The 11,971-nt window shown below is 44.9% G+C and overlaps 1 protein-coding gene across 1 annotated transcript; it reads left to right on the forward strand.

The window, feature by feature from the left end:
• The first annotated feature begins 305 nt into the window (after positions 1-305).
• Positions 306-4,111, forward strand: LOC147905271 (uncharacterized). The gene is made up of 3 exons (XM_087397105.1): positions 306-1,592; positions 1,697-1,913; positions 2,072-4,111. Exons 1-3 carry the CDS (start codon positions 1,095-1,097, stop codon positions 2,806-2,808), a joined length of 1,452 nt encoding a protein of 483 aa, XP_087253231.1. The 5' UTR covers positions 306-1,094; the 3' UTR covers positions 2,809-4,111.
• The last annotated feature ends 7,860 nt before the right edge of the window (positions 4,112-11,971 follow it).

The raw sequence follows: 11,971 nt of genomic DNA on the forward strand, positions 1-11,971 counted from the left end.
GCTTTTACAGGACGTGGAAGCAAAAGATTTGCATACGCCCTGTATAATAATGCTGAAGGAGAGGTTTGGATGTTATAGAGCAACCCAATAACGACTACGTGGAGAATCGAGATGGGGCTTTGTAACTGACTGCATGATTAGGCCCGGATTTTGGCAGGTGTAGAAAACTTACAGTTGACTTACTCTGTCTTACCGATTCTTACGTCCAGATAGAAAAATGCTGCTTCTGCTGCTGCTCCTCTGCAACCTTCAACTATCTCATCAAGATCAACTCTTTCATCAAATCAATCATTCCAGCATATATAATTATATAACCAAAATTCTCTACAGTGCAGCATCTTCTTATTCTGAGGGGCTGTTGTTTAGGGACCTTATCCTTATATATATGTGCATATATATATTGCATGCTTCTGGTGAAACGCACTTCCTCTTCCGAGCAAGAATATATAAATCTATAATCTCTGAATTCCCTCTGGTAGTATTTTGTAGTGTTGTGTGAGCTGCTGTTTCTTCTTCTTCTTCTTCTGCAAGCCACCCTCCTCTCCATATCATCTTCACCTTGGCCATTATTTTTGGCAATCGCAGCAGGAAGGAGCACCCTCACTTACGCTGGCTTCTTCTGCAAGTCGCCTTCTTTTAAGCTCTGTCGGATTCTTCTGCGAGATCTCTTCTCTTCCGAGTCCTCTCCAGCATCCTCCCTGCCATTCCTCTGCCATCCCAGCAGCGAAACATCGTTTAGTATTCATCTGTCGACTTAGGCTGCAAGCAAGCCACACCCTCTCCTTCCTTCTTCCTGATCCCCCCCCCCCGCCCGTGTCTCCCCTCTGCTCAGGCAAGTACTTCTGCAGCGTGTCTTGCAACTTCTCACTTCTGCAATCCCATAGAAGCATGTTGCAGTGTTTTGGCAGCTCGGTCGTCAAGTTTTGCATTCGCTATAGAGTCCTCAGTCGTAATAGCCTGAGACTTCACCTGCAATACACCCTCCTCCCTGCGCACTCCTAGGCTTCGTGACATCGTAACCTCTGCGGCAAATCCACTCGCTCACGGCACTCCTCCTCTCATACATTCTTGCAAGCATCGACGACCCATATACAATGCCCGTGCTCTTTGCCTTGCGACCTATCTCGAAAGCGACAGCCTCTTCCTCCTCCTCCCCAACGGTTGCGGCTCCCTCTCAGAAATCAGAGAAGCCGTGGGATGATCGGTACACACAGAAGCCGTCTTTTGCAGCACGCATGCCTCTCGGTTTATCGGGCTTGAAAGGAAGCCAACAGACCCAGTCTCCAGCGCGTCCGATCAGGCCTAAACAAACCACGGATCCTTCCACCCAAACAGCGCGAGCCAAGCTTTACATCAGCGAAAACCTGGACGGTGAGACAGCAGCTCCCAATTATGGCAGTAGTGGCAGCGCCCACGAGCCTAGCACGGTGTGTCTAGCGGCCATGGTGCACGAATTCATGGAGGATGCTCACGTCGGATCGTGCGGCCGCCTACGCTGCAATTGCCTGAATGGAACCCGTAATGGTGAGCCTTGTCTGCCGCTCGATCCGAATGGCGAGCCTGATGATGGTCAGCTATGCGAGATTTTGGAGGTACTTAAACGAACTTCCTCTAGGATGCTAAAGATATTCAGAATTGCGTCGAGTTTGTTTGATCTTATGTTCCTGCTACTTAACTTTTGATCAACCGAAAACAGGAAATCGTGTCTTGTACGGATGAGGTAGAATCCAGGCTGCTCGCTGATATCCTGAAGGTGCTCGACGCATGGCAAACGCGAGGTGGTCCTCTGTGCAACAGTGCGAATTGCAGCAACGAATGCTTGCTGCGCTTGGTAATGAAGAATTTGCGGCTAGCGGGGTACAATGCTGCGGTTTGTAAATCCAGATGGGAGCATTCAGGAGGATTCCCAGCAGGTGAATACGTTAGCGGATCAGTCGCTCTCGTTTGTGCGTCGCAGGATGGTCTTTGTTGAGCGATGCTCACTGAAAGTTGCGGACGAGTCGATCTTGTTTGTCATGCGTTGAATGATGGTCTCTGTGGCGATGCTTACTGAAAGTTGGGTTGCACGCAGGTGACTATGAATACATCGACGTGATCATGGAGGGGAGCGGTCGACTGATCGTGGACACGAATTTCAGAGCTCAATTCGAAATAGCTCGAGCTTCGAGAGAGTACGATGCGCTTCTGCAGATAGTTCCCAGCATTTTGGTGAGCAGAGCGGAGCGGCTGCATGAGCTGCTCAAGATCATGTCCGAGGCAGCCAAGCGTTCTTTGGAGGCGAAAGGCATGCATCTACCGCCGTGGAGGAAGCATTGGTACCTGCAGGCCAAATGGTTCTCCTCCTACAAGAGAACCACGAAAGAGTCGCCATATTCGCACTACTGTAGAAGCAGCGAGGAGACTGTGAGCAGAGAATTGGCAGCCATAGCGTTGAAGGGTTCACAATTTTGCAACAAGTTCAAAGAGGAGGTGGAGGGGTTCTATGAAGGGAAGGCAGCAGGAACTGGCGGAAAAGATGGGAGCAGATTGATGAGCAGACTGAGAGGTGCAGGAGGCAAGCTGACAGGGGAAGAAGGCAATCAGGGTGAAAGGGCAAAGCAGGATGAAATTGCAGTGGTGATGAGCACGGACTGGCAGCCACCGGCAGTGAAACCCAGGAAGGCCAACAGGGTTTCGGGGCTAGCTGATGCACTTAAGAAGGGTGGGGGGCTGTCCACAAGGAAATCGAACGGAATTTATGTTAAGCAGTCATCCGATCAGAAGCAGCAACAAGCTCCGAGGGTGCAATGGCCAGCTATGGCGTATTGATAATATACTCCATGGCACAACAGATGAGCACCATGAGAGTTTGAGCTCTAGTTTTTGGATGACACTCTTAACTGAGGAGTGTAAGCTAGGCAATACTGTTACCCTTCACAACTGATGAGCTTTGATGCCAATTAGCAACGTCTAGCCTAGTTTGATCCAAGCCTATATCTCAGCTGCTTTACTTGCAAAGCATGCAAGGTAGATTCATGCTTCATGCTCAGGAGTAGATCAACCGTTTAAGCCTCCCTGAAAAATCTTGCCCAGCTTCCCCTCAACAACTGGGCTGATTAGTGTAAACTCCTGCTTATTCTTCTTTTTCCCAACCTTTAGCACCATCTCCGGAAAAAAAAATCCCCCAGAAATAGCAACACCTCCGCATTAGTGCCCGTATCCCAACAAAATGCATATGCATCAACGCAACTCTATTAAATCTGGCTCAGCAAAAGCAGACAGCCTGAAGCCATATCTCGAAGTATGTGTGAAAATCGGTGGAGCACAGCAACAAGCAGCTGCCATACACCCATGAAAGATTTCTGGACTCATGAGTCCCGTCCCAGTAAGCCCCATGTGCAGCTACATGAACCTAATAAATACATGACATGAATTTGTCAAACATACGATGAAGCTGTTTCGTGCTTTCCCTTTTACTTAAATAACTCTGGCCATGTCTCCATGTTGGAAACGACTTAAAATAATCAAACATGCAACGCAGCTGTTTCGTGCTTGCCTTGCATTTTAATCTCTGGCTATGGGAAATGACTCGGAAGTAATCAAATATACACTGGAGCTATGTCGTGCGTGCCCTACTCTTTTCTCTCTGGTCCTCTCGGTGAAACTTGGAATCGAGAATTGGCTCTCCGTCTTGCCCATCTGTACTTCGCTGAGCCATCGTGAAGAATGTATGTGCTAACAGGATTCCTTCGCCCAGCTCAACAGCAACGTTCCAAACGTGATGTAGATACAGATGGCAATGACTTGGAGCACGAAGTTGAAAGAGAGAATCAACTATAATCCTGATTGAGTATAGTGAAATCGTAACAAAAAGAAACTTCACCAATTACATGTGAACGCAAAGTACGGTCACTTGGCTTCACTTGTGAGCATTTCACCGAGTTATACCCCTTTTCCACAGAATCTTATGTTACCAGATTTGCTTAAAGATTGACCTCCACATTGCCGCCGGCCTTTAGAAGAGTCTCCAAAGATTGGCATCTCATGAGGCAACCTCGCATGACTTGAATCATACAATAAGATGCAATATTTGAGCAATATTTTTAGTTTGTTTGAAGACCACCTCTCCAGGCAACCGCAAAGTCTCGGAATGAGCTTCTTGTCCTCGTCCCTTACTTCATAGCCTTACGTCTCTGACAGAGCACACTCTGAGAACTAGTTTTCCCCTTGCCTTCTTCGTAATGGCTTATCATAAAGGTGATGTTTAAAATTAGCTATAATTGTGACTCAACATTTGGCTTCCAAAAGTGACCCTATGAGTTTTAACGACACAATTCTTGTTTCGCTTGTGTTCCCTTAGCTCTTGAATTGAGCATGAGAAGTCATTTAAGTTATTTTCATCAGCTTGGTGCAAGTTAGGGACTCGTCTACATGGGGTTGTCCTTCTCAAAACCTTGGCTTTTTTATTGGTTTTCTTCTTTGGTCCTATTGTGTTTGTAACTGTTGCTTCTTTCAAATTGATGACATTTTGCCAATAGTCTTGTTGTCTACAATACTCTTTTAGGGTTCTCTTCTCCTTGTTTTGCTTGGATGTTTGTGTAAAGTCTCCTTCATGTCTATAGAATGCATGTTTTATGGAGAATGAAGGGTGGACAATTAATTATTGGCCAATGAATTACTAGACTTGGTGGTGGAAAGGTTTAGATAGTAGCAACAATGGATGACTAGCAGGTTGGCAACTAGAATTGATGTCGAAGTTTTGAGGGTGTGAAGGTAAGCACAATGGGAGGGTAAGTAAGGTGGGATGAGAAGACAAGGGAGAGAAATCTGTGATGGTAAGAACATGCATGTGAGGTAATGGAGGTATAAAGTGAGGGATGATGATGAAAGTTGAACAAGGAGCATTGGCTTGAGAAGGGGAGAGGAGGATAAGTTGACTTCTCCTCTACAATTGGCATTGTCCCCCTGATCCACTTGTTGAAGTAGGGTATTGAGGCAGCGAAGTTGAAAGGGCTGTTTTTTCCGTCTAGGAAACAACTAGGTGCCCAACTATTGGCCGATGACTTTGTTTTCCCAACTATTGGCCAATGACTTTGTTATGTTCTTGCAGGAGGGTCAAGAATGATTTGTTTAACATCTTAAAGAAAATGTAAAGTGTCTTGGGTTCCAAATGTAGCTGGCCGAAAACTTCCGTCTGTAGGATAAATTCGAGCACTCTCTAGGATTGGCTCAATGAATGTCCAGTGCAGGTGGTCCAACAAGGCTAAGTAATTCAGTATTTGGGAGCTCCACTAGGCCTTGAAATTACGGGCACTGCCAAGTGGTGTATTGCAGTTTGACTCAGATAGACATCCTGGTTTCGAGAACTGAATCACAACGGGCCTTGAGGGTTTCGTTTGGTGGAAAGCAAGGTTATAAGAGATCTCGAAGGCTTGTGCCATAGGGAAAGCTAGTTTCTTACTCTGAATGTGAACCATCGGCTACCAGTGTGGGGCAAGCTTGCCAAGCAAATGCTAGTGAGTCTTGTCTACCCGCTTTAGTGGAAGTTGACTAAGTTTGTCTTCCACCTCGTGTGGAATTGTGTGGTGTCGCAGGAAGGCTCACAGAAGGTTGAAGCCATTGTATAAAACTTGGGATTGGTATTTTTAGGGGTGTAGTAGAGAACTCCTTTGTTGGGAGATGCTTCGAAAATCCCCGCCACACCAATAGCTTCCTGGCCTTTGTTGCATGGTATGGTGCTCCTTGTTGTGTGGGATTTTCGAAACAAGATGGTTTTTAAGCATCAAGTGTCAATAGGCCAGTGGGAATCTACCATCTTAGATTTGGTTAAGGGAAACTTTCGAGAGTTGAGTTGGTTATCTGCTCCAGGTCCTTGATTAGTCATGTGCTCCTAGAGGTTGCGATGTTCTTACCCCTAGGTAAGTTAATTGGTTATTCTACATGCAACGCTAGTCAAGGGCAAGGTGCCTAGCGCGTTCGACAATTTTTGTAATCATGGTCTTTTTTTTCTTGGGCCTAACTGCCACCTAATACAATTAGCAAGAGAAACCCCCCCCCCCCCCCCCAAACAGGGACCCTCCCCGTTTACAAGGGATCCCAATGGCACGAGGGAGCCCTTGGATCCTTGCTAGATCAACGTACATTCTTCAAATCCCACAACGAGCCATGCAACCAATTAGAGGGCTGCCTAATGGCACCAAGCATCCAGTCAGCATGACAACGAGGTGAGCCAACCCTAAACCCATGGACAGAGGCATTAATGCATGGCTAATGGTGCATCGCCATCGCAGCGGCTATGATGGCCTACTTCAATGGTAGGACTAACGTGGCCACGCCTCAGACACGTGGAGCCAATAAAGCCAATGGACTAGGGAGAAGCCAGTTCCAACAACATGTGTGGCAGACGAACAAGTGGTCTCGAGAGCAGGGCTCAACCCCCCATGCCTCATACACAACATGTGGCCAACAATCTGGGCAACAACCCTTGACCAGCCCGCATGGCAACGACCAGATGCACATCCAATGGAGGAGCCAAGGTGATCGAACAACAGGACACAATCACCGACAGAAATCTATAAGTCTATCGACAATGTGTTCGTGGAGGTTGTTTGGTTCATTATCACTGAGAGGTTAAGGTTGGGAACAGACAAAGTCTCGAGTGCTAAAGGGCATGAGAGGAGTCCTTAGTTCACATTAGTAGGAGTCCTGGGCAAATCTGGCACGATGTGAGGGAGCACGCAGAGGTGACTCTACCTGGGTGGAGAGAGAGTGAGCCGTATGCATTGCATAGCGCCTTGAGTGCTTGTAACCGGTTCACTACTTGTGGACACTGAAATCTGATGCATGTCCTCTCAAGTAGGCGTTGTTTTGTCTTGGACATTTGGATGTTCTACCGTGCTTTGTAAAGGGAACGAGTCGGAGTTGTGTCAGAATCCTAAAGGATTGCTTGACTGTGGTTCTTCATGTCACACACTTGCATGTGCTAATGAAACAATGAAGTAGCTAGTGTTCAGAGGGAAGGGCGTGTGGGTAGAACAGCCAAGGAGATGTCTGTTAGTTGTGATTCAGTATTGGGAGGAAGGAGCATGCTTATTTGTTGATTCTTGTGTGTAAGTCTTCTATATACCTAGCTGGATTGAAGGGAGGGTCAATCAGCATGGCATGGGCTTCGTGGTTAGCTCGACTGGTTTCCAAAATAGGGCATAAGAGTTCGAATCCTAGCCCCGACCCTGTGCATATTTCGAGGAATATCTACTACTGACATGGAGAATATCCATTGAGGATATTCCTTTTCAAAAAGGTTCTTTGTGTCGAGTGGTGGAAACACCTCCATAACACGATATGGGTCCATAGACCGGAAAAGGTTTGTGTCTATGGACAACAATAAGGTGGATGGTTGGGGGAGACTGCGTCGTGAGTTCGTGTTTGGATGTGTGCTCTGTGCGGGTATCTAGGGAATATTCAGAGAAGATTTTGATGCGTGGATAGGCACACCGTGTAACCAAACTTTTACCACCTAGGGTTAGTTCTTTAATCGAGTGGTGGGAATCGGTGGTTGTGATTTACTTAAGGGTCTGAGAGGCCACGCCCTAGCCACGCACCACTGACGGCCGAGATTCGAGTGCGGTTCATCTAGCTGTCGAGGTTTGAACCTCCTGGATCGAGGGCCCAGATCGAAGCGAGGCCTATTTGACAATCGAGTTTGAATCGAAAGATTTATGCCGTGGTTTTAAACGGATACATCTAATGATTTAGAAAAGCCCGGGTCCCTTAGTCGATTTTTGGAGTTGTTTGAAGGCGAGGTCGTCTTGCCGAGGTCTTGCCCTTTTGCCCAGAGTTTGTTCAGGTGGCTGCAGGTTCAAAGTGATGTGTGGAAAGGAGAGTTTGACAGATTCATGAGGAGACATCACACAGAGTGGTAGGAGCCAAAAAAAAAGAAAGGGGTCATTGTTTTCTTGGGTGTAGCCACTTTTGGTGAGGTTCAGGGACTTTTCTGTATATGGGTATCTTGCATGACCCATAACTTATGCATTGCTCAACGGAATTCGACAAACTTTGTCTTCAAGGTGTAGTACACATTCCAAACTTGAACAAGAGAGCAAAAAATTATGGAATAAGGATTTGGAACGAGACTGTCAAAGCATCCTGAAGACTATAGGATATAGTAATTTATTCAAAAACATCAAAATTTTGTTCAATGCAACCAAGTAATCATTCTAAAGTACACTACGTGAGCTTCTCCTCAACCCAAGGACATACCTAACTGAGATCATTATGCATGGGTTAATGGGCCTCCAATGTTCTGCTAAAGCGATGCATACCCATTTGAGGGCATGCTCCATAACTTTTTTTTGAATGATTGAAAACTAAAATGGATTGAAAATTTGGAATCCAAACTATTGGGACTAGTGCATGGTGGTCTTAAAACATTGATAGTTGTTGGTATTGGTATCTAGATTCATCCTAAAATGGAAGAAGTTGGAAAAGTGTAATTTGTGCATGTGCAAAGATATTTTAATAAATCCAACACTATTCACAATTTTGAATTGTTTCTTTTTCCATGCACTTGCTTGCTGTATGGCTCATAAGCATGCCAAAGGTCATTGCATTTAATAATACATAGCATCAAATCCAATAGCATGCCCTTTGGCCTATTTGTGTTTTGAAGCATTTTAGGCCACATTGTACTTGTTTGGGATATGCAAGTCTGCTAACGCGTATCGCCAGAAGGGGGGAAAACGACACCTGAAATTTTGCTACTCCCATAAATTTTGAATTTTCACACCTCCCGCCCATCAAATCTTGGAAGATTAAGTACCTTCAACCTGCCCCCACCTTGTAATCCACATGCACCTTGACGTGACCTTCCACAGACTTTGGTTTGCCATTGCCTTCTTTCGAGTAAGTTGTCTTCTATTCTTTGCTTGCCTCACCAACTAGCTTCTTTGGGTCTATTCTGGACTGATCGTGGCCATGGAGTCAATGGCAACATGCTGCTCACCATGGCTTGCTAGAGAAGTAGACATAGGCTGCGAGACAGGAAAGATGAAAAGCTTGGTCAAGGCGGCATAAGGAACAGATTGTTGGTCGAGGAAAGCAATGGCACGGTATCGAAATGGAAACGAAAAACAATTTTGCAACATTTGAAAAGGGAGAAACAACGACAAGAAAGAAGACTCCTTTAAGAGCAGCAGCATGAAGCGGTCGCAGATGCATACATTTGATCATTGCCATTGGAGCGAAGAACACGAGCTATGGTGTCATGATTGGTGGGAGCATTCAAGGCAGCAACATCAAGCCATTCACATGATTACCAGTCTTGAGTCTTCACAAGCTTTAGCCTGTACCCTAAAGTTCGTAGAGTAACAACCCCACCAACATCTCGGGAGATGCATGCCCAAGAGGCGATGCTCTCTAACTTGAGAAATGGCCTACACAAAGTGAAATGGGTGCACAGCTTAGATCAACTACCTACAAAGAGGGTGACATTAGCTATGGTTGTGTCCCCTGAAACAAAGGAGAAACAGATTGGGTGCACAATGTCGAAGATGTTGTCAATCAAAAGGACCAACCTAGCTCTAGTGGCTGAACAGAGGCTGAACAGAGAGCAGAAGCAATGCACAATCATCCCGATCTGACAAGTCTGTGGGCTTCAATAGAACGCAAGAAAAGGAGAGACAGCCTAAGTGTGGTAGTCATTGCTACAGTGATGATGTTTTGGCTCAAAAATACAAGAGTTTCTCCAATTAAAAAGGACATCTGTAAGAAGCGAGCGGGACGCAAGGTGTTTGAGGAGCACATTATACACATGCTAGATATAACACAGGTCAGTGGTGCCTAAACCAGCATGGTGGTTGTTTGTGATTGAGCTTTGGGACAGTTTACTTGTTTCATTTCTTAAACCAAGCTTGGACTAAATGTGATTGTCCTAAACCAGACCCGTGGTTGGAACATCATGCAATTGTAGGCTAGTTCAGCTCAATCGCCAGTTATGTGATTGTCCTAAACCAGCATGGTTGAATAGACATTAGTTGTTGTCCAGCCCAGTGGCATGGTTGAGCAAAAATTCATAGCAATATATTTCACAATATATTGTTATTTTACTAAACCATCCCAATGGTTGGAACATCATGCAACCATGGTTGCTTCAACTCAATCACCAGCTATGTGATTGTCCTAAACCAGCGTGGTTGAATAGACATTAGTTATTGACCATCTCGATGGTTGAAATTATTATGTTTCTTAGTACTTAAATTCGTTAAATTTAATTTCCTACTATTCAGGTCATATACCACTGTTAAATTATGGAATTCAGAAATGAAAAGCAATATATTGTTATTTTCTAATGGTGAAATTCAGAAATGAAAAACAATATACTTGTTATTGTCTAATATGTGAAGTTGAGACCATCAGGCTAAACCATCCCAGTGGTTGAAACTGTGACATTGTCCTAAACCATCCCGGTTGTTGAAATTGTGACTGTCCTGAATGTGTCCTAAACCAGCCCGGTGGTTGACTGTCCTAAACATATCCTAAACTAGCCCGGTGATTGAAATTGTGACTGTCCTAAACCAATGCAGTGGTTGAAAATTGTTTTGCTTCATTATATACTTTAATTAGACTGTGTTTTGTATTCTTTTAGTAGTAGCAAAAAGGGGGCTCTTTGTTCTGTAGTTCCCGCATGTTGGGGCAGCAGACAGGGTTGTATCTCAAGTTTGTGCATCGAAATTCGGACATTTCTATTGGTAGAGGAGATTTGAGCATTGTAAGCCCTGGTACATTAAGAAACTCAAAGACATGAATGTTTGTTGTTGCAAAACACACATAGACTTTGACTTGGCCCGACAAGCTATGAATGACTTGAGATCTTGTTGTGTTGGAGCATTGCTCCATGGGGATTGATGCCCATGCCTCCCCAATGAATGCGTAGTTTGTAGGCCACCTAGGTTGCAATGGAGGGCAGGTTTTGTAGCTTGAGGTCTCTATGGGAGCAAGTGGTTTGTCCAAACAGAGACCATGAGTGGCACATGATTGAATGCATTTGCGGCACATGCAAGCGTTGCAGTTTAAAGCTGAAGAAGAAGACATTCAATGTCTATCCAAAAGGAGGTTTGAAAATGTCAATGTTGAAGGATCCGATAAAAAGAGATGGCTACTCTCATATAAGAGCACTAAGCCAAGGGATCTTGTAGGTCACATGGTTCAATCCATCCCAAAATATGTGCTTCACAATTTCACAGCCAGTTTGGCAAGATGAGTAGTTTAGGACGTACCTTGCCAATTTTCCCCGTGACACTATTGTATCTGTCATAGATTTTGTAAAAAATTATTCTTTTCAAGAATAAGATGAGATACAAAGTGCTCATCCACAACAACACAAAGCAACTATAGACGCGCTTGGTAGACGCGCAAAATAGCGGGCGCGTCTATAGGCATTGCTTTAGTAGAGGAATTACGGGCGCATCTAAAAGCACGTCTAAAAGCTCGTCTATTTGCGCGTAAATTAACGCGTCTACTTGTGCGTCTAAACTGAGAAAATACGGGCCCGTCTAACATCGCGTTTATCAGCGCGTCTATATGCGCGTGTATTAGTGCATTTATCTGCGCGTTTACACGGAGACTCAGACACGCATTTAGACGCGTAGATAGACGCAAACTAGAGAATACAGAAAGTGAGATTTTGGTGTACATCATTGCTTTCCAAACATTGCCCATGATTACCAAAGCACATAATTTTTTGCAAGCCCACATATACAAGAATTAAGTGAGATGAGGAGAATGAGACAATATGTAAAATAGTTTTGCCAATATCAATTATGGGGCTACGGTTCAATCTCATCCTCAATGAGATCAACCCTTGCCAAACTATCTACTTCAAAATCCAAACAAGTGTTTAGATCTACAAATACATTCAACCCACTACTACTTGTGCCACTCATGTGCTCATCAAAATCAGCATCTCAAATGGTAGGCTCATCCTCACGGGTAATGG

Source organism: Dipteris shenzhenensis, chromosome 1, assembly GCF_047967505.1.
Source record: "Dipteris shenzhenensis isolate YYH24624 ecotype China chromosome 1, Dip_SZ_1.0, whole genome shotgun sequence".
Classification (NCBI taxonomy): Eukaryota; Viridiplantae; Streptophyta; class Polypodiopsida; order Gleicheniales; family Dipteridaceae; genus Dipteris; species Dipteris shenzhenensis.

What these genes read in the sequence shown, in the direction of transcription:
- LOC147905271 (XM_087397105.1), top strand. Translation starts at nt 1,095, where the DNA reads ATGCCCGTGCTCTTTGCCTTGCGACCTATCTCGAAAGCGACAGCCTCT. An exon ending in AGCTATGCGAGATTTTGGAG is followed by an intron (nt 1,593 to 1,696) that starts GTACTTAAACGA and finishes AACCGAAAACAG; the next exon opens with GAAATCGTGTCTTGTACGGA. An exon ending in TTCAGGAGGATTCCCAGCAG is followed by an intron (nt 1,914 to 2,071) that starts GTGAATACGTTA and finishes GGTTGCACGCAG; the next exon opens with GTGACTATGAATACATCGAC.